The 22,555-nt window shown below is 39.4% G+C and overlaps 1 protein-coding gene across 1 annotated transcript in view; it reads left to right on the top strand.

Annotated features, from left to right (window-relative positions):
- Window positions 1–22,305, top strand: part of LOC583397 (neuronal acetylcholine receptor subunit alpha-10) — a 29,587-nt gene extending 7,282 nt beyond the window's left edge. Inside the window, exons 2-7 of the mRNA XM_783306.5 lie at window positions 430–578; window positions 1,644–1,688; window positions 16,364–16,473; window positions 17,079–17,298; window positions 17,822–18,140; window positions 20,179–22,305. Coding sequence (XP_788399.5) covers window positions 430–578; window positions 1,644–1,688; window positions 16,364–16,473; window positions 17,079–17,298; window positions 17,822–18,140; window positions 20,179–20,699 — 1,364 coding nt within the window. The 3' untranslated portion in view covers window positions 20,700–22,305. The remainder of the gene's footprint in view (window positions 1–429; window positions 579–1,643; window positions 1,689–16,363; window positions 16,474–17,078; window positions 17,299–17,821; window positions 18,141–20,178) is intronic.
- The last annotated feature ends 250 nt before the right edge of the window (window positions 22,306–22,555 follow it).

The raw sequence follows: 22,555 nt of genomic DNA, 5'->3' as shown, positions 1-22,555 counted from the left end.
TTGCGAACTAGTTAGAATGGGTTGGACGTATTGGGAACGAGGTACAAATAGTTCAGAACGGGTTTAGACTGACAAGCATCAATCTCAAGATTTAAAGTCATAATATCTTGATCTATAAATCTCATGATCTATTAGTATAACTTATAATCTATGTCACCCCATCGCGACTACACGAACAAATGTATATGAATTAAGCATTTCCGCCACAAAAATAAATTTAGCCATGAGCCCCCATGATATGGTGCCACAATGTTCCTCCTGTTTTAGTTTTCATGTTGTTAACCTGTCCATTAGAAAACAAACTAGAGAAAAGTCAATTACATAATGTCGTGATTTTATAATGAAATGAAATTGAGCTGCACAAGGATTAAGGGATTATATATAGAGAGAGCAACCAAATCATTTCCTTTCTTCTAATTCACCCTTAAGCCTTGGCGGACCCGCTGACAAATCCGTCGAAGCTGCTTTATCAGAAGTTAATGGATGACTACGGTTCTCCGGCTATCCGACCTGTCGTTAACCTATCACATCCAACCGTAGGCTCTCACCGGCTTCTCATCTCACAAATAATCGATTTTGTAAGTACCACCCACTCTCGAACCCTCCCCTCTGCCCGATTTCTACTTCTCTCTCTCTCTCTTTCTTTCTTTTTCTCTCTTTATTCTCTTTCTCTTTCTCTCTCTCTCTCTCTCTCAAATACTACAACAACTATCTTAAATCACAGATTTGTTCATGTATCAGATTCTATACAGGTCTCCCCCTCCGCCCCTCTCTCTCCCTCTCTTTCTCTTCCTCTCTCTGACGGGATTGATTTTTTAATGTTTTGCTCTGTAAAGCAAAAATAGATAGAAAACAAAATCATATCTAACATTTTACGACCAACTACTGTCTATCGCCATCTTCTTATCTCACAAATTATCGATTCTGTGAGTACCCCCCCCCCCCCCTCACTCTCTCATCTCCCCCTGCCCCTTACTCTGTGTGTGACGAATTTTGTACAGGTCAATATAGACATATATTTCACTATACTTATTTGGTATGTATTATTCAAATGATATATTGTGTATTAACGGTAAATTATAGTACCTGCAAGTTACATTGTGACCGATATTGATAGACGTATCTTTTTTATTCAATTTGTGAATTGAAAAATGAAAAACAGAATTGCCGAGAAAAATGATATCAAACCATGTTCATAACGAGCCACCAAGTTAATGAGTTAAAAAATAATGTTTCAAAAGAATCATTGTTTCCAATGCTTATTCATTTTGTGTTCCATATCCTTCAAACATTAACCTTCCTCTATTTTTTCTCTCCCGTTACCCCCTCCCCCGCCCTCTTCCAATCACTTATCAAATTCAAGCCTTTCCATATCCTCCTACTCTTACTCTTTCATCTCCTCCTCTCTATCTCCCTCTCTCTCTCTCTCTCTCTCTCTCTCTTCCTCTTTCTCTCCTTTGTCTCCTCCCTTTCCACCTCTCTCGCTCTTTCCCCTCTCCCTTTTCTCTCTCTCATTTTTTTTCCTGTCTGTCTATCTCCTCTCTTACTTTTTTTTCTCTCTCTCTCCCTCTCTCACTCTCTCTCTCTCTCTCTCGCTTCCCGTCTGTATTCCTCCTCATCTTCTGATGTCTTCTGGTGTACAGGATGAGCCACTACAAACATTAACGTTGAGTTCCTGGCAACGTATGGTAAGTCCACCTGATCCTCTTTATCCCGCTCTTTTGATGACGAAAAATGTAAATCTTTAACGCGGGCTCTTTCATCTTCGTGCCGGTGTTGTAAAGCTTACAGTGTTTGGACCCACAAAATCTCACATGTTCTTGATCTTGATGAAGAACTCATCTGTGAACAGCTGCTCTTTAGATAAAAGTCATAAAGATGTATTCTTCTCCTCCGTCATAAAGACATGTATGTTCATTCTGTCTGGTCCCTTGAGCTATTTTTTGTTTAAGTCCCCACTGCACTACTTATAGCTACTTGCGCCCTCTATATAGCAAACAATGCCTAAGCGGAACCGTTGATCCCTCATGGTCCCCTTTTTCTCATGTTAATTGAGAGCTGATTTGATGAGATAACTACCTGTCGGTGACCATGCAGGGAGGTCTAATCCATTCTGGCCAAACTAGTGCAGATCTCCTTTAAGTGTCAACATGGAGTACAAATGTTAAGTTCCTTAATTTTTGCTTTCAGAGAATGATAGTGCATCAGTGCGCGAAAATGTAGTAATAAACATTGAGAAATGAACACAATTTGATTCTAAATAAGAGGGATATGATTGAAACATTTCAGGGTTCAACTAGATTTTGACCCCCTCTAGGTACCCATTTGCCCCCTCTTGACATGCTTGTGGTTGTTCGCTCGTTATTGTTGTACCCGTCCTAAATACAGGATTCGTCCAGGCTGCATAATTATATGCACCGTCTTAGGCTCATAGTTACCCTTGCTGTATGCAAACCTCTGCTTCCTCATGATCCTCGTGTGATATTGTTGTTCCAGATTACAAGTCTGTATGAGGAAAATCAGTCCTATCCACTTTGCCCCTTTCCTTTCTTGAAAGTACACACCCCCAAATACAGACTTTCAAATACCCGGCACCTTCTGAAATCAAGAAGAAGTTAATGTGAATAACTTTCCTTCCAGAGGTAACATTGCCCCTCCTTTAGCAGACGTGACCTTAGGTTATACCCCTGCATTCCAGAGATGAACCATCTTTAAATTCCCACTGCACTACTAATAGCTATATACTTGCGCCCTCTATATAGCAAACAGTGCCTAATCGGTATCCATTGGTCCCCCATGATCCTCTTTTTCTTATGTTAATTGAGAGCTGATTTGATGAGATAACCACCTGTCAGAGACCATACAGGGAGGTCTAATCCCTCCTGTCTAAACTAGTGCAGTGGGGATTTAATAGATACGGAACAAAAAAATACAGAGTAAGTCTGGATTATTTTTAGAAAAATGTAGTGTGAAGGACGTATCACATGAAATGAAAAACATAACAGAGTTGACAGGAAAATTGAACATAAAACGTCCTTTTTTCCAAAATGAAACATAATGTCGCTCGCTTTAGAATCGCAGAACACTTGAAAGCTTTCGTCGCTTTCCCCCAGGGACGTACAATCGCTGTCTCTCCGCAGCAAGCGTAAATCATTCAATATAATTAAAGACATTAAGTGGTAACCTTCTGTCATCATAATGTCTTCCTCGCTACCCCAGAATGAATAATTAATTGCGCTCTCCAGCCCATCTCTCATCTTTATAAATTATTAACAGCTAAAAATCCGAGCCTTTTTAGTTTTCTATGTTATTTACGCGAGTAGACAAACACGACACACGCGTTGCTAAAAGCACATGTGTAAGAAAAAAATCTTCAATTAAAGAAGGCATTTTGTATATTCTTTGTATTGTTTATATATTTGCTTATATGTATAATGTATTGTTGAATGTGTTTTTAACGAGAATTGGAAATAAATGAATTGAAGATTAGTTATAATTGACTTATTTTAGGATTAAAGATCTAAAGAAGTCGATTTCATGTACATCATCCTGGCACACTATTTGATACGATTCAAGTTAATGATATTTTGTTTTTAAATTATGACAGAAACATAAAGTACATTCCATATATTCATATCCCAAATTTGACAAAATATTGTAACATTACAAAGTACAAGTACAAAATAACAAACCCATCTCAAACAACGGATTTCTCGCAAAAATATAGAAGTTTACCTGATGTCGAGGATTTAAAAAAAAATAGGTTATCTCACATTTTATATCCAGACAAAGAGGAGTGCATGTGAGTCCGGTGAAGATATTCGCTGAAGAGATGAAAGAGGGAATAGAATGGTTTAATGAGAACTAGATGTGGATGGATGAGGTGGGCGGGGTTAGGCTGGGGGTGGGGAGCGGGGGCAGGGGGTACACATATTACATTTAATGACTACCCAGCCATAGACCAATTTACCCAAAACACTAAAAATCGTGATCACGAAAGACTATCTGAAAATTGCAATAATTATTCCCGAAACCTAAGTACATCCCCGAATCCCAATCAAACGATTTCATGTCATTGGAGTAATTATTACGATTATTGAAGCGGGGAAACTTACGCCTATAGAAAGTGATATCTTTAGAGTAATCACGAACATCCTTGGTCTGAAAGCGCTTTTACCTTGATAGTAACTGGTAATATGTGATACCTGCTACACATTTTTGCTTAACCCTTTCAGGATAGGTGTTTTTTAAGGGCTAAATTAAACACACAATGTTTTTCAAATTGGCAACAATTTCTTGTGATGCTACATTATTCTATAACAGTCATGTACACAGGGAAGGGTTTTGTCAAAAGTTGATTATAAAGGTACATTTACTAACCCAAAAGATAATCATGATCACGAAAGACTATTTGAAAATTGCAATAACTATCCCCGAAGCTAAGTACATCCCCGAATCCCAACTATACGATCTCGTGTCATAGGAGTAATTATTTCGATTAGTGAGGCGGGGAGGATATGACCTAGATAGTGATATCTTTAGAGTAATCACGAACATCCTTGGTCTGAAAGTGCTTTTAGTCTGATAGTATAACTGGTAATAGTTGATGCCTGCTACACATTTTGCTTTACCGTTTCAGGATAGGGCTTTTTTAAGGGCTACATTACTCACTTAATGTTCTTCAAACTGGCCACAATTAGATATTTCTTGTAATGCTACATTGTTGTAATAAAATGCGATGTGGGTTAGGGTCTTAAAGTTGACAAAATGCCAGTTTTAATCGAAAAAGAAAATTGTTTACCTTCTCAAAGTGTTGCCAGTTGAAGGACTATAAAACCTATGTACTTTTTACAAAATTCCTGTTATGAAATGCTACTTTATGCAATGCTATAGCGTACTTTTAAAAGCAGAAATTCATTTCCATATGTCTTGTCCGACAGTCGAGCCACATGCGCATTCAACAGTGGCTATGAGGCGCCATTATGGTCTGCATAATCAACCACAGCGCAAAAATAAAAACTTGGTTGATATTTGTTTGATTTTTTATTTATTTTCCATATATTTCATCACAAATATATGAACTTATATATGTCACATTCAGTCATACATAGACAAAAGGGGTCGTCATTAGCGCAGCTTGAGCTAACGACCTTGTCATAAGTAAAATGATAATGTTCATATAATAATTATATAAAAATATTATATACATGATATATAAACAATGCTTAATGGAAGAGCGGTTGGCCAACAAAAGACTGAAAGAGAGAGAGAGAGAGAGAGAGAGAGAGAGATGAATGAAATGAAATATATTGAAATACTTAAGTCACCGTGCTCGTACCGTGCACAGGAGAGCCTTGTTAATAATTAAATAGGCTTATATAGGCCTACACAGTAGTGGGGGCAGGCAGTCAGGCATATTTCATATGAAAAAAATCATCATACTTCAATGCCAAAGGTAATCATGCAATGCATAGGGCACTTGTTCAAATTAATTTAATTCAATAACATCCTCGATATCGTGAAGGATGTCATATATATACATACAACTATACACATCTTGCGACCCGACTTTCGAACAAATTGCTATCACTCTCTAACGAGATAAGTTCAGGCAACAAATATCGGCCGAATATCCTCATGTTCATTAATATTCGGCGGCGGGGTGCCCGCATACATTATTTCATATCTTATCTAGTGCCTTGATGACAAAATATTTTTTCAACATATTAATAATGTCATTTTTGGGGTCGCTCGCTTCGCTCTCTCTCAAAAGTTAGCAACGAGTATGCACAAGTGTTTGACGAGTTTCAGAGTGATGTACAAGTAATATTTTGTGATGAGTCTGTGATAAAGGTGACGTGAAACTTTTTATTTCTTAAAAGGGAGCCGTGACTGAAAAAGGTTGAAAACGCTGGTCTTACATGTTCATATCTACTGGAGATCGTTACAAAAAAGAGAACTAATTGAGTTTACTCTTTGTTTGCTTACAGATATCCATGTCTGCGTCGTAATAGCAAGATATTTGGTTTGCATTTACCATGAATGGAAACAAGTAGAGTACCCTTGACTTTTTATTCATTTAGGCTCAAACATCATGGTTCACACAGACGCACGACTGAAACAAAAGTATTTCATTGAATTACTTTCCTGTCTTCATTTGCTTGTAATGACCGTCATGTTTTTTAGAGTGATGGAAAATTATTTGGTTGGCAAATTTATTAAAATTGAACCAGAAATAGGCTCAAACTTAAAATAAGAATATCAATGTCAGACAAGAGTACTAAGTGAATTATCTCTTTGTTCGCGTAGTGATATTCATGTTTGTAGTAGCACTAACAGAATATCAGGTTCACAAAATTAATGTTAATTGAAACAGATGTAGCTCTTTGAATTTATATGAGGCCGTAATTCACTGAAAATATGGTCGTTTCTGTTTATTTAGGGAAAAAAACTTCCTAATGGTCCTTGATAGATCTAATTACGTTCAAGTGTAACTGTCTCTATAGCTTTAATACAATGAATATTTGCATACACATACGGGTCGTCAATTTGTAAATGGATATATTTGTTTGTTTTAGACATGTTCAATGCAGCTCAGTTCATTTTTTTTTTCAATCTTCAGTTTAAAAAACATGCAAAAATTAAAATATACACAAAGCATTTAAAGGTAAAGACCCCCTTGAAAACTACCCCTTCTCAAAAAATAAAATAGAAGCTCTTATTACCAATCATGTGAAAGAATATGTTTTGACTAATACGTGATGATACAAATTTTGCCGGGAAACCGCCTACTAATTGATTTATTTGGTGAATTATTATATCTATTTGGACCTGATAGATATCGCGCACGTGTTGATACATCTTTCTGTGTACAGTGCTTGTAACTTTACCAAGACTTGGCTAAATTTCTTATAATTTTTGATTCCAGAACCTTATATACTAGATGATCAACCTTTTCTGATCGATTCCACAACGTTTCTTTCACAATGCAATCGCATGGCCAGAACTGGTCTTTAACTTTACAGATAAAATACAACGTATACCAAATAAATTCATATAAAGTAAGAAAAAAAGGGGGGGGGCATCTGTAATATGAGAGCCTGTTGAGACTTGACAGGTTAATGGTGGCAAAATTGGCAAGCTCTGATATCAATATTTTGGCGAAAAAGAAAAAGTAAGGTAGAACAAAGGTGTTGTGGAATTAAATAAGAATATTAAATTAAAAACAACTGATACAATGTCTCCAAACTATGTGCAGAAAAATACCCTCATAAAAATAACTTCTAAAGAATGGTCTTCAATCATTTTCAATCTTATGATGTAGGCTTTTTCGTCTATTTCTTGAATTTTTTTGCATGCTGACAATAGGATGGACACTTAATTACTCGTCATAATGTGACAATGTACTACTTAAAGATGAGCTATTGCAAAACAAGCGGGAAAACAAGCCGCAAAGAATATTTACAAATGGGAATTCGGTTTGTTCCCACGCGCAAAGCTCTCGAAAGGAATGATGAATTGAAAACTAAGATGCACTCTATACTGAAGTGAGCTAGAAATATTTTGTGTTTTTCACTGTGATTTCATGTGGGCTATACCACTACTTGTATATTAATCACAGTACTGTACTAGAAGATCATTTTACATTTTTGTTATCCTTTGCTCACTTTGCGGTCTTGTTTAGATGAAGCAGTAGATTATGTTATATTCCGCGACGCCATATAGTAGTGTGTATTCAATCCATGGCATAGATAAATCTACCCAGAGGAAAAAATGCCCACCCCCTCCCCCTACCGACACAAAAATAAGAAATTACACAGACGCTCTGTAAGTTGCGCTATACCCAGATATCGCGGACTTTCGCATGTTTCAAACGTGTTACCCCATTCTATCAGATCAATGGCAAAACAGGGGGTAAGGCTGGTCGTGCCCCCTCCCCCGAAACCCAAATACTTGTCATTGAATTTTTGGAGAGGAAAAGTGGAGTAAAAAGGTACATTTTTTGGAAATGTTACCCCCCCCCCCCCTTAAAAAAAAAAATCTGGATACGCCTTTGATCTGAGGTAAGGATGTAGGTCATCAATAATTAATCTTGAAGGGAGCGTGACACAGATAAATCTCCTTCCACTTGGGGGAGAACGAATACCTGCAATCTCTATGACGACCTCGTTATTCGTATTCGGTTTTAAAAAGTTGAAGTCATTTTCTCCGGACACACTCGGGACTAGAATTACATAAAGCATCATAATTTCATCTTGTCATCTGGGAGAATTCGAAGATTTATTAATTTCAATTGTAAATTAAGAGACCTGTTTTATAAAGAGAGTTGCGATTGATTCAAATTGATTGCAACTTAAAATTAATCGCAACTGTGTACTTAAGATTATTATCCAATACACGAAAACCCCAATTAGCTAATGGCTAATGCTTTATTTTTGTTTTTCGTAACCCCTGTTTTGATTATCTTTCCAAAGTGGATTTTAAATAAAAGTCATTGAGGAAGTTGTCCAAAAGATAAATAGGTTCACATGGTATATCCTTGCGTAGTGCCCACTGAGTGCCAGAAGGGTGGAAGTTTGATAACCTAAAGCCCTTCTGGCTGTCAGCCGATTATTTAGAGGTACTATATCTCATTTGCAGGCCAACAAAAAAGGAAATGGTTAAATTCCAACGGCATTTGAAAGATAATACTAAATTAGAAATTTTCTCAATACGAAAGGGCTTAAAAAATGTCTTTTAGTGGGAAAATAACGACCATTACTTGTCAAATCGACTTTAGTGATTGCAATCATTGAAGTAATAGTCTTGATTTTCGGACCCTTGTACCGAATGTTCGTACGTTTTGTGCTGCGCAAAGATTCAATCAGTTTGATTTGGGCCATTACAAGAATTGGGTTATTGATGCAGACAAATGCTCATGTACACTTAACAGCTCATTTTATGTTTGTTATTTCCACAAAAAAGGTCAATCAGTCACTCAATAGTGTCTGACAGTGATGCCTAGAAGGTAAACGGGTTTCCTTGCATAATTTGAATACTAGGAGACTGCTAACGTTTAAATTTCACAGATAGGACATACCACAGTACGTGACATGTTCATAATTCCTGCAAAATTCTACAGAATTTGGTGTTGGCTGCAAAAAGGACATAGTATCTTTAATGACCCTTGTCATCACTATCCATGGTCTTACAAAACAACGTCCTGAGACTACATCATACGGAACCAGTCGATGGTAAGGGTCAGCGCACGTAATAATCATTCATAACTTCTGCCATTTCTCCCTCCTTCAAAGTCATTTCTAAATTGCTGTGAATTGCTATTTCTATTATTGTTTTCTTAGCTCGGACAGACTCGCATCACTACCACCCTGTAATTAACAAATCGTCTTAGGGTCAGTCATGGGAATAGGTGATTACTGTTTTCCTCGAATTTCATTTGGACCTCTCTTATTGCATCTTCACATCATTCGTCGCTGTTTTCACGAAGTGACGGTAGTGAAAAAAAAATTGCTTTCACTTTGCATGACGATTTTTCTCACTACCGTCACTTCGTGAAAACAAGGAAGCATTTTTTCTGCGCTACAATAATTATTTCCTGATATGCGATAAAAGAATGTCTTCGATTTATAGGGGGATATATATTTTGTTCTGCATGTTGAGGAACTGTGAGGGGTTTGAAATTAAGTTTAACGTAATCTTCCAACCAACCCTTACCCTTACATCACCCCCTAATTACATATTATACGAAAAAAGCTATGGAAGTTTATGACCAATAATTCATTGATATGAATACATGGTTTGGAGGACAAGCAGGTTTTGAGGGGAAACTAGAACCATGAGGGGCGAAGGGTGGGGAGTGATCTTACTCAGTATATATTACTCAGGCCAACACGGTCATAGGCGTGGGGTACCTGGTTTGAGTCATCGATGGGGCACTATGGGGAGGGGGGCGACCTTCTTATGCGATAAAAGAATGTCTTCGATTTATAGGGGGAGTGTGCGGGAAGGATCGTTCACCTTTTCTTCAAGTTTGCCTCCCCTCCTCTTCTCTCTCTTTCTTTCTCTTTTTATCTCCCTCATGCAATTCCTATATTTTCTCCCATTTCTTGTCATTTGCCACCGCGAACTTCTTTACCAGCGAATTATCATTATGACGTCATTTTTCCTCAGAGGCGAGCATGATTGAAATCGATCATTACATTCAAATGCAGATAGAGTGAAATTGGCGGCATTTCAAAGACGTGTACAGCAGAACTCTCACTGCGCATATCTATTCACGACTAAGAACCACCCCCCCCCCCCACTCCCAACGGTAGCATTATTGAATCAGTCGCAGAGGCAGGTTCTAACATAGCTACTAACGTAACCCCAGCCCTAACCCTAACCATACCTGCCGCACAGTGTATGCAAAACATTGTGTGCAAATTAGCTACATTACGTTAGTGCTATTCTTTAGAAACATGCATCTATAACTGATTAAATAATGCCTACATTCTCTTCCCGACCCTCTCTAGTGCTATGGTCACATAACCCAAAAGTAGCCTGCTCGGCGGCCGAGCGGCGAGTTTTTAACCAATTCTGCCCGGCGGCTGCCCGGCCACCAAGCGGCGGCCGCCCAGTCACCGCTCGTTTTTAGGGCATCGCTCGGTCGCCGCTGAAGTTTTAGGGCGGAGTTCAAATTTGGGCGGCGCCTGCTCACTTTTCACTCGCCGCCCAAAATACGCTCGGTGCCTGGGCGGTCGCCGCCCGGGCACCGACCTAATTGCTGGGCGATGCCTAAATTCGAGCAGCGACCGAGCAGGCTACTGATCGGTCGGTCGCTGCTCAGATTTGTGACCATAGCATTACTGACACTATACAGATGAGAGAGCTGTTCATGGGTATAGCTCATTAATATGTTCATGTAGGGCTGTATTGTGCAAATCGTCCATATACTTATGTGTTTCGTCATTGTTATATGGATATACTGCACAGGTACCTGTACGTCACACGTTGCTCTAATGATTTATGTATAGAAACTCGACCATATTTTCAATAATCTTGTCATAATGCTTGCCGAGCGGGTCTAAAGCACAGGGACGAAGTTTTGCTGAACAAAGATAAACACTTAGACCTCGGTCTATCTCCTGTTGTATCAAACTCTACTGAAAGCCCGTCTGTACTAGTTTGGCCAGGGGGATTAGATCTCCCTGCAAGGTCACTGATAGGTTGTTATTGCATCAAATCAGCTCTCAATTAACATAAGAAAAAGGAATCATGGGGAACCAACAGGCACCGATTAGTCATTGCTTGCTATATAGAGGGCGCAAGTAGCTATAAGTATTGCAGTGGGGCTTTAAACCCAGTATCATGTTAAAATTCTAGTGTATGACGGACCATTATAGCGTGAGTTATTCTTTATGTCTACTGCGATTTCGGCCTTCAGGAGTACAACTCCCCACCGTGTTTCATACATATATCGTGGTTTAGTCTGCTAATTGATTGCCTCCATTAATATCCATAATTTTTTTCCAGCAGCTCGTAGAATTTTATCTATAAAATTGTTATATTTATCGTCAGGCTGGGATATAGTTGTGTCACATGTCGGGTGCATGTGTTTGTTCTAGCTGACCATGCAAAATTAATAGGGGCATTGATAATTAAATATAATGGATGTACTACCAGTATAACAAAAACATGTTATCAAAAGTACATGTGAACCGTTGACAAAAGACTAAACTCCGTTTCGTTGACAATCAGCCATGCATGAAGTCCTTCGTCTACGGCTGATTGTCAACGAAACGGAGTTAAGTCTTTTGTTAATTCCGTTTGTTGCTACGAAAGGCAGCCAGTGAAAACGAATTCGTTTAAAAGTATGGAAATGCAAGCACTACTTTAAACAAACATAACTTTGTTATTCCTGGCTCATTTTTCCTGATTGAGGTGTCATATGAAAGGGCAGAAACTCAAATTTCTGGAAATGTGATTTTCTCTTTGAAATTCAGATAACATCCGCCAAATGACTTTTTGGTTTCCTGTCTTCTAATTCATTTTAATCACTCATGCGTGAAATATGCATCATATGAGTTGCATCAAATGAAAGAAGAGGATCTCAGCTTTACAAATATGTGTCATTTATCAATTATAAATGTGACTAAGTTATGATAAAACATCGACAATTCTCGGTTTCGTTTTTTCTGGGTCGCACTGTATATATGTCAAATTATTTTTTGTCTCCACCCTAGTAAACTCGATCTTTAGAAGAAGACATATTCATAATGATTTTATGTTACCTCTATCATCAGTCTCTCCTAAAGAAAAAACCCCCACCTTTTTCATAATCTTCATATAGTTCCTAGTCTCTCTATTAAATGGTCTTTTCTTTCACTTTTAAGACGAGTAGAATTTTCTGTTTTTTAAAACATGTTTAAAGATCGGACTTGTGCTGCGGTAGCCATTTAACACTTGGGAAGAGAGGGGCAGATGTAGATTATTGTCTTGTCAAAGGACACCAGTGCCGCGCTGGTGCTCGAACCTACGACCTTGACATCTTAAGTCTGTTTTCTGGTTGGTTTCTTCTTCTTCTTCTTCTTCTTCTTCTTCTTCTTCTTCTTCTTCTTCTTCTTCTTCTTCTTCTTCTTCTTCTTCTTCTTAATCTTCTTCTTCCTCTTCTTCTTTACTCTTTCGGCTCTTTTGAAATAAAATGATTCGCTGTTTCTTCTACATGCTCTAATATATTTTGGTGTAAGGAGCAAATTGTGATTCCCCTTGCACTTTTTTCTTTCTTTTTGTTTCCCTTTTTTTCTTTTTTTTTCTCGTCATGCCCGTGCCCCCTCCCCCCCCCCCCCCCCCCGTTGCCACGCTTCTGTATTCGGAACCTTTAAAGTATAATTTAAACTTAATTGCAACATTTTGTACTGTGGAGGTTAAACAAAATATAACTACATTGGCCATATCATTTTGTGAAAAAAGGACGATAGATATCATTTTATAAATGCTTTTCCAGACTACAATAGTTTTGTCTACGTATGGAGAGCCATGTTTCTCCATACCAATCTGAAATCTGAGATTCCTCCAAGCAGTTTGTAATGGATACATTTCAGAGTACTTTGATATGAAATGTTTCGTGAGGAACTGTTTTCTGATATCGGCGTCATAGTCAGACATAGCAAACACTGTCGCACGTAACCATGCAGATTCACTCTTGAAAGGTGAGATGGAAATAGAACCTAGAGAGCTCCTAATGGAAAACTAATATCATAGTTGTTCATGTCTAATGGAAGACAATTAAATTGATAAATAGAAACTAGGGCCTATTATATAGAACATGCTTGATGTGGCAAACTACCTTTCGTTTTCCATTCCCCAGCGCTTAAGTACATCCTGGACACATTTTTCCTTCAAATACATTCATCAGTTAAACTCACCCTAGATTTCCTGTTATTTTCTTCATATTATACAGTTATTGACTGGCAGGGGGTGTAATATAACATTATTTGGACCGCTGAAGGGAGTTATATTTCCCAAGTGGTTATATTTTCCCGAAGCGCGCAGCGCTGAGGGAAAATATGGTCACGAGGGAAAATATAACTCCCTTCAGGTCCAAAGAATGTTATATACCCCCTGCCAGTCAATAACTGTTATATTAGATAGCCTTGGTTTTTTTTTTTTGTGGGGGGGGGGGGGGGGGTCCATATTTTTTTTTAGCCCGAAATTTTTTATTTTTTTTTTCGGGGACAATCAAAATTACGGAAAAATAATTTGTCGAGATTACCTTTAAAAAAAAAATTAAAAAAAATTAAAAAGAATTTGGGGGAAAAAAAAAAATTCTTACCCAAAAAAGCATTTTTCGGGAAACAAAAAAAATTATTAAAAAAAAAAATTACCCAAAAAAGCATTTTTTTGGGGGAAAAAAAGCATTTTTTGGGGGGAAAAAAATTCATGAAAAAAAAAATATTGAAAAAATAAAATGGCCCTCGATAATGGTGTAATGTATGTAGTTGGTGACATACAGTCCTCAAGAGGGCGACATGCATTGATTAAAAATATATTCATTTCACCAGCCGGTATAATATAACACTGAAAAGTGACCGGCCAGGAAAATATAACAATTTGGATCCTCGCAATTGATATCACGTGACGAGCTCTGGACCAATCACATCTCGGTATCTGTCTAAGCTATCTAATATATATATATATCAATTTACAGATGGAAAATATACGTGTGCATAGCTCATTTGAAGTCTCTAACAGCATGGCCATTTGTTGAAGACACTAAATTGTAGCATGTAAACATGTCCTGTTAATAATATTTGACAATGTTCAACTCCACAGTTAGATATAGCATATGCATACTAGCATGATATATCAACTTCATTTTATTGCCAGACCTTGACAACTCATACCACATTTCTGGTTGGCATTATAAAGGATTGAGTTTGGATTGAGTTTTGGGCTTGGACATATATAGTGTGAATATAGTTCAATATCCTCCCCGAATTAGAACGAGAGAGTAAGAAAATTGGAAGAGAAGGAGAAAGCAATATGATTTAAACAGTTTGTAAATCTGTTTTTCTTGGGATATTTATGCCGCCATATTTACCTCTTGTACTGTGCTGTGTGATATACATTTAAAGGGGCAACATTTTATCAACTTCCTTTTGGGTTTTCTTCCCCATAATTCTGAGGACTTTAGAGACAAAATTGAAATTTCCGAAACCAGTTATTCTGGTAATTGACAAAAATACATAATGTAAGCGAGAGGAGGTACAAATGGAACATTACATATTATCTCGATATCGATGACCAAGGATGTATATAAAGGCGCCGTTAGCAGATCCAGTATTTGAGGGCACAGGTCTTTAAAGAAAAAGTACGAGCCCCCCACCCCCCCCCCCCCCGCTCTTTACAAAAAGGGGGCCGGTATGCGTGGAAACAGGGCGACAAGCTTTGTCATTCAGGTGTGCTGTAGAACATAGCAGAGTCAGCTCGTAGGCGAAGACAGAGCGGACATTATGCTGCTAGACCGTGTAACATTCTCCTCCCGACCCGATGGTTTCGCGGGGAGGGCGTGTGATCCCTTCAACTCTCTGGACCCGTCATTTTAGTGATTATCTGATAAGGAATATAGAAAGTAGATTAAAATCAATATCGTTAATTTTGAAGAATAAAAAAACAGCAGACAATCAAATCATCATTTTGACATCATGTTACTCGTGTATAATTTGTTATTCCCCCGTGGCCTGACGTCGAAATTGTCACATGATCGCTCTTACTATCACGTGTTCATGTGATAATATATTGACCCTTTTTGATTTCCCTAGAGTAAGTGCATAACCGATTTTCCTTCATTAGTATAGTCTGGATGTCAAGTTTGATTTAACATTACCAAGTGCATTTAATGTGTCGTCGGGTAGCAGTTTAGTAGAAGAACCGTTTTGAAAGTTATCGTCAAGGACAAGCTCCGGTAGGTCATGCATGTGAAACAAAATTCGGAATATTTTTTCTGTTTGTTTGTGTGCCCTTGTATATAGAAACAACGGAAATAATGACCGGGTTACAACAAAAAGAAGCTCTCTTTCTAGAATTGTACAGAAGTGTACTGCTTCGGGGCTCATTCGGTGGTAGAGATGGTAGACGTGTCGCGGTCTAGCGGATACGTCAACGGACTATGGATCACATGGTCCGCGGTTCGAGTCCCGCCGCGGCACTACAATGTCCTTCGGAAAAACATTAAACTGGATTTGTCACTCTTTATCAAGGTGATGTAAATTGGTACCCGGTAGAAAGAATACATCTCGAATGCTAGTGCGCCTTATCAGGGCAGCTCGGCTAATGACGGTTTAATAATAGTAAAGTGCTTAATGTGTTATCGTCTCACCCCTCCCCCCCCCCCCCCCCCCGGCAAATACTGACTAAAGACTGCAACACACGTTTAGGCTCTGGAGGGCCAAGAGTGCAGCGTTTATATTAATACAAAAATCTTTTCGCTCGGTTGCTACGATCCCTTGCATTACATCCTTCATTATGTATAAGTCATTTTGTAGAAAATCTCGCATTTCGTCCCCCCCCCCCCCCAACGGGTCATGAATAGGAATCGCCGCCCCTGAGTATCGTTATATCAGTAAGTGTGCCGTAGGAATAGGTCTACTACTTACAAAAATGTCGCAGAGACTTTTCGAAAAATCAAGCTCATCATTTTCAGTAACCTTGTCTATAACCTTTGCGAACATTACATTGAGTTATTAAATTATCCAAACATGATTTGTGTAGTATATTTTCAACGGGGTTATTGAAATTTCCCTCAAGTCCATTTCTCTAAAGTCTTTGAGAGCTTATTTTGTTATTATTTGTTATGTGCCTTTTATTCATTTTCTCCACACAGGATTGGAGAGATGAATTCTTGGTATGGGATCCAAAGAACTATTCTGACGTCACAAAGTTAGAGATTCCCGAAGCGATAATTTGGAAGCCCGATATCCAACTATATGAAAAGTACGTATGCCGTTAATATTTGTATTATTATGAAAGCATATTCTTTATTGTAACTAGTATAACAACCATTTTCACGGACTATCACCCTGGACAGGTATCCTCATGACAAATACCCCATGAGCCAATGACCCCGGACAATAAACCCCGTACAACTGCCCAGATATAACTTCCATTGGGGACAACTATACTCTCTGGAATCTACCCCTAAGACCACTATACTTTTAAAAAAACACTACTCTCATAGACAAGTACCCTGGAATAATTGCCCCATGGAAAACTAACCAAAAGCTATCCACTTGGAAAACTGTCCACTTGGACAACTACATGTACCCTTGAGGACAACTTCTCCCGTTGTTGTTTTCTAATCTGTGAAGGACATTTTTTCCGGGTGAATTTTCCTAGTGTGTAAATGTAGAGCGTTTATTGTCAAGGGTGCAGTTGTCCCTACGGATACCCATCTTCGGAATAAAGAATGGTAAAGAAATAAATCTGTATTCTCTAATGAAATATTACCAAGTGATAACGCGAAAACTGAACGATACGATGCTCAAGATATGTTTTTTTCCTCACTCTTAATTTGCATTTTCTCTTTGATCTCGTAACAGCGTCAACAAGGAATTCCTTCGATTGTCAGAGACGAAGCTTCTGGTAGATCACGAGGGCTATGTGACGTGGTACGCGCCGATGATCTCGACAAGTTCCTGCCGTGTTAATGTCAGGTACTTCCCCTTCGACACCCAGAAGTGCAACCTCTCCTTCAGCTCCTGGGTGTACACCATGGACCAAATGAAGCTGTACCTCTCCAACAAAACGGAAGCTACTCAGGTTGGTCTGTGGGAGGGGAAAGGGTGAGAGGGGAGACAGAAAGAGAGAAGTAGAAGGGGACGTGTATGGGTGTGTATGTGTGTGTGTTTGTGTGTGAGAGACAGAGAGGGGAGAGAAAGAGGAAGGAGGAGAGGAGCCTTTTGGGCTCTAAATTTTGTGACTGGGGACACAATTATTAAAACACAACTAGAATGGCCACATTTCTTTTTCTTTTTTGTTTTTAAGATCTGACAATGAGTTTTAAAAAGGAAGGCACGGGCCGGTTTTGCTTCCAAATCTGCCAGTTAACCTGGTAAGGCTGCAACAGGGAATAACACCCACGCTTATATTGTAAAAGGATGCACAGTTAATTTGTATGGCCCTAGGTAATTGTTCTTGGCTCGGGTCAGCTGCTCAATATTATCTTTCTTAGCTTTTTCCCTGGATCGCTTTGGATTCGACGGTTCCATTAGGTCCGTGTAATCAATTTGACGATAACACTTTCTCTCTCTCTCTCTCTCTCTCTCTCTCTCTCTTTTTAAAGAATATTTTCATGGGTAATGGCGTCTGGAACCTGGCCAAGGTACTCCGGACGCAGAAGTTCCACAAATACGACTGCTGTCCAGCCCAATATATGTCGGTCGTCTACACCATTGTGCTAACTCGGACCTATGCCTTCTATCTCTTCAACATGATCATCCCAAGTATTACCCTCTGTTTGACCAACACCCTGGTGTACCTTATTCCTCCGGAGTCGGGTGAGAAGGTCCAGTTTGCCGTCAGCAACCTCCTGGCCTCCATCTTGTTCCAGCAGCTCATAGCCACCACCATGCCGCCCTTGGGTGATGAGCTCCCGCTGTTAGGTAAGAGCTTCGTATGGTTGTGCGGAGTACTGCAATATGCCCTATGCGCGCGAGGCGTCATTTGCCTAACGCACGACTGCGTCAGTGACTGGCGCGATCTTTGATACGCCATGTCAGATTGGTATCGTACAAAATATGAATGAATGCAAAATGAACAATGCAAACATTGCTAACACACTGTGCAGGTTGCGTCACGATGCGTCGCTGTGACCTGCACGAACATATTGCTCCGATTGTCTCATTTTCGCTCGCGTGAACATTGCCAGCACAAACCACTGACCTCTACCTCCTACATGGATCATCGCACATTCCCATTCACTATACGTTACGTACTGAAAGGCTGTATTGTCTGACCGTTCATGAATATTCATGTTTTTGCTAAACTCGGCAAAATGTTTGCTTTTACTAAATGGAAAAATTACGGTGGGGGGTTGGATGAAATGGACAAAACGAAATGGGCAGAAGTGATCTATGATAATTCATGCTTTTTATGTTTCGTGTGCTCGACCTATAATCTTCAACTGAGTACAAAGTTAGACTTGTTTCACATGTGTATTATAGGCAATGACGAGCTTGCAACCTATTTTGAAAAATTACGGTGGGTGAACTTTCAAAAGTCAATGAGACATGAGGGCTCCAATGAAAGAGCTAGTGATAACGTACGTCGGGATGGATGTGCTTTTCGTTTAAACAAAAAATGAATTTTTAACGATTTAAAAAAAAAACGTCCATAGGCTAACATGTTAGGCTGCTGAATCTGACCATGCTCTGACGATAGGTGGCGTTGTGAAATGAGACTAAACGGAGCCATATGTCCAGCCTACCAAAGCAAATAGGTCATGCGCCAATAATCACTGTAATATTTGCACTGTTCATTTTTTATACAAAGTTTTAAGATGTCATTACAGAAAAGCAGTGTGTGCAATGGGCATTTTTTAGATGGGTTTAGAACACCAACAATGTTTCAATGCTGTCATTTTAATTTCAAACCTCAAAGGGAAACTGATATGACGGTTCATCATTAATCCCTGTCTAGGATGAATCAATGACATTTTAGATGCAAAGTGAGCTGTGACTTCACACTAAATATAATAAGTGCCACATTTCTTTCGTAGGAACGTAATTCCCCCAGGGTCTCAGTCATGTAGAAATACTGAAAGCATGCTTGACCACAGGTTTTCCGGACACCCCCTAAATAAGCATTTCTTCTGCAGCCAAAATAAAACCTTATTGAAGATTTCGAGTGTTTTTTTCCCAAATTCACACCCTAAACGGATATTTGTAGCCCCTTGAGGATTTTGAAGTGCTATATAGGGATTGCCATTTAAGTTGTTGACAATTTAAAATAAATCAAATTGCGTTTCTGAAGTGAAATTCACAATGTAAAACTATATTTCAATAGAAAAGCAATAGCATCAACCTGTACACTTCCATATTAGTACAATACACAGCCGTCATAATTCCTTTCTTTGAAAAAACAGAATTTCATTTCGTCGTCGCCGTATTGAAACCCTGGTCGTAAAAAAACAATTCACATGCTGGTACGCAAAGTATAGGGCTTCTTTATGTGGTTTTACATGAGCAAGCTGACGTAACCGAAAGTTATAGACTACCGGCTTCCCGACCAGTTTTCAATTCGGAGTCGGGATCTAGAAGAAAAAAATTAACGCATACAGCAGGATTTTGAAAAACTACCCTTTTTCTTGAAATTTTACGGTTTTTTTAAACCCCTTTACACGGGATCGCGAGGAGCGCGTCCACTATAAACCCCTCCACCCCCCCCCCTTTATATATACGCGTTTTCTTGGTCACTTTTTTAATATTTGACTGAGACCCTCTGGGTAATTGCAGGACCAGCTCAGCATTAGTAAATGGATTTTCCTCCTTGAAGTACATTACTCATTACAGATGTTTGAAAAATTGGCCAATGTTCTATAATTAATTTATCCGTGAAGCTTATAAACATTCGCTTTATCTCTCCCACGGCCCTCTCCCACTCACTCATTTCTTTTACATTTTATTTCATTTATTACCACAGGAATCTTCTTTCTCTTCATGGTAATGTGCAGCTGTTTCTCGATCGCCTTCAGTATTCTCAGCTTGCAACTCTACAACAAGAAAGGCGAGAAGCCGGTTCCCGCTTGCTTACGAAAGCTCATTCTCCTCTCGCATCCAGTCGCGCATCGCAGACTCCTGCACCGCGTCAGCACCATGCGCGCGATGCGCTTATCCCACAACGGCCAATCAGAACACAAGAGCGATAACACGTCATCGGCGTCGAAAGAAGATGCGGACGTGGAGGAGACCCAGATTAATAAGTCGGATGTCGACAATGAGAATAATGCTGAACTGGAGAGTCAGACAAAGACAAAAGAGAAAAGAACACTTCAGTCTAATGGGAGAAGGCGTCAGTCTGCTAGTTTCAAGCGGGATGTAGTCATTGAGGAATGGAGGCTTTTAGCGAGGGTGGTCGACAAAATGGTATTCACGCTTGTCCTTATTCTTACCTGTGCCGTTTTGTTGTCGCTTATACTCGAATTTCTGAATAAAAAAGAATAAAGCTGCAACCAAATATTGAATTGACGACAAGAAGATGAGGTATCAGTCAACAATCATCATCATCATCATCGCCATCGTTTAGCGTGTGGTTGGACGTCACACTTCCCTGATGGCCCTTCTCCAAACCTTCTGGTCTTCAGCATCCGCACGGATGGGGCCAGTTACTCTCAAGACTTCTTCTAGTGTCTCCTTCCAGGTCTACCGAGGTCTGCCAATGGGTTTTGATCCCGCAACCTGGATTTTGATTGCTCTCTGAAGCTAATGGCTTTCCTTTCTCCTAAACACATGGCCATACCATCTCAACAACTAGCTACCTTATGCATGTTGCACACAAAGCGCCCTTTGCTGAGGCAGAACTGCGTCAGTCAGCGGCTGGCACATACTTTAGATGCGCCACGTGAGAGTGAGTGAGCTGAGATCGCACACAATGTGTATGCAAAATGAACAGTGCAAAGGCTTACCGATGCAAACAATGATTCACAATGATTGCCTCTCTGAGCTCAATTAGCGCAGTTGATAACGCAATCGAAGAAAGAAGTTTTAATTGAGCGCGCCAGTCACGGGACATTCAACATTCCTGTTTATCTAGATATAGACAACGACTCTATAAGAACAGACGCATTCTTTTTTCACAGGTCTAATTTACTCAATCTACAGATATTTATTAGCTCATATCAATAGCATGGCCTTACGTTGATATTTTCCTTTAACCATGATAAACTGTGGAATGTTTTCGTTTTCAAAGAAGATATCAACTGACGCATTGTTGTACATCACCTGAAATGTTGGTGTAGGACCTTCTCCGCTCGCGTCAATACATTGCGGCTGTGCAAACGGATTACGTCTGTACCTTCATTTACATCAAAGCTCGAATTACGTGTAGTTATTTGTTTCATCATATTTTTGTTGTTCTCAGACATTCATCGCTTGCAATTTTGTGCAAAATCAGGTCGCGTTTCACCAAAACAGCCACTTGTCTTTCACGCTCCGTGGAAGCCAAGATCAAGTATAAAAATGCATTATCCATACACAAATAATCTCAACCAGCAGTCTAGGCTCTCAAAATGTAAGTTTCTCTCTTTTAGGCCCCGCTCCTATTTTTTAGATCCACGTACCGCCACTTTTAACCGTAACATCACTTGAATAGTAATGCTATCATTACTATATTATTAGGAGTTCTTGGCAGGGGCGGCACGGGACTGCACTCCTCCCCCGTTCGAATGGTAGAACTGTCAATATTCTCTGGAATACATTTCTTCAAGCCCAGCTTTTAAAGAGGTTCACTTTTCATTACTGTAGGTAATGATTTACAGCACACTCTTTCATGTCATTAATTAGAATGATGCAGGATTAACCCATTGGCTACTGAATTATCTAAGGGTGCGTTTGAGCTCAATTTTGAAGGCAGAATGAGCGATTTGAAACGCACATCGTAAACACTCATCGTAATCGCAGTTCCACGGTGTACTGTTTATGCTCACTTCTGTGGCTCCTCCAGGTAATTCTCTCTGGGTGGCCTTAATTGGCCTTGCAGCTGGATTCGCAAACCTTCACTGTGCATGCTACGTAGACCCTACTAGAGGTCAGTGCGTTGACCCCATTTAAACGCGTTTACAAATTGTAAACGCACCTTTTTGTGAGTTTACGATCGGCGATCGGGATCGCCGTTTTTCGGTGATTCTACAAAAGTGAGAAAGGACGCAACCGTGTTTTAAACTAAACGCGTAACAGATGCCTGATTCTGGCCAGAAAAAGTTGAGCATAAACACGCCCTAATTCCAATAGGCTTAACACAGCGCCCCCTAGGTTCCAGTAAGCAACGGCTCAATTATAACCATATGACTTAAAGAAATGTT

This window comes from Strongylocentrotus purpuratus, unplaced genomic scaffold (genome assembly GCF_000002235.5).
Source record: "Strongylocentrotus purpuratus isolate Spur 01 unplaced genomic scaffold, Spur_5.0 spur5_scaffold_2, whole genome shotgun sequence".
NCBI lineage: Eukaryota > Metazoa > Echinodermata > Echinoidea > Camarodonta > Strongylocentrotidae > Strongylocentrotus > Strongylocentrotus purpuratus.
The sequence above is the reverse complement of the archived record's forward strand: the minus strand, read 5'-3'. Positions and strand labels throughout refer to the sequence as shown.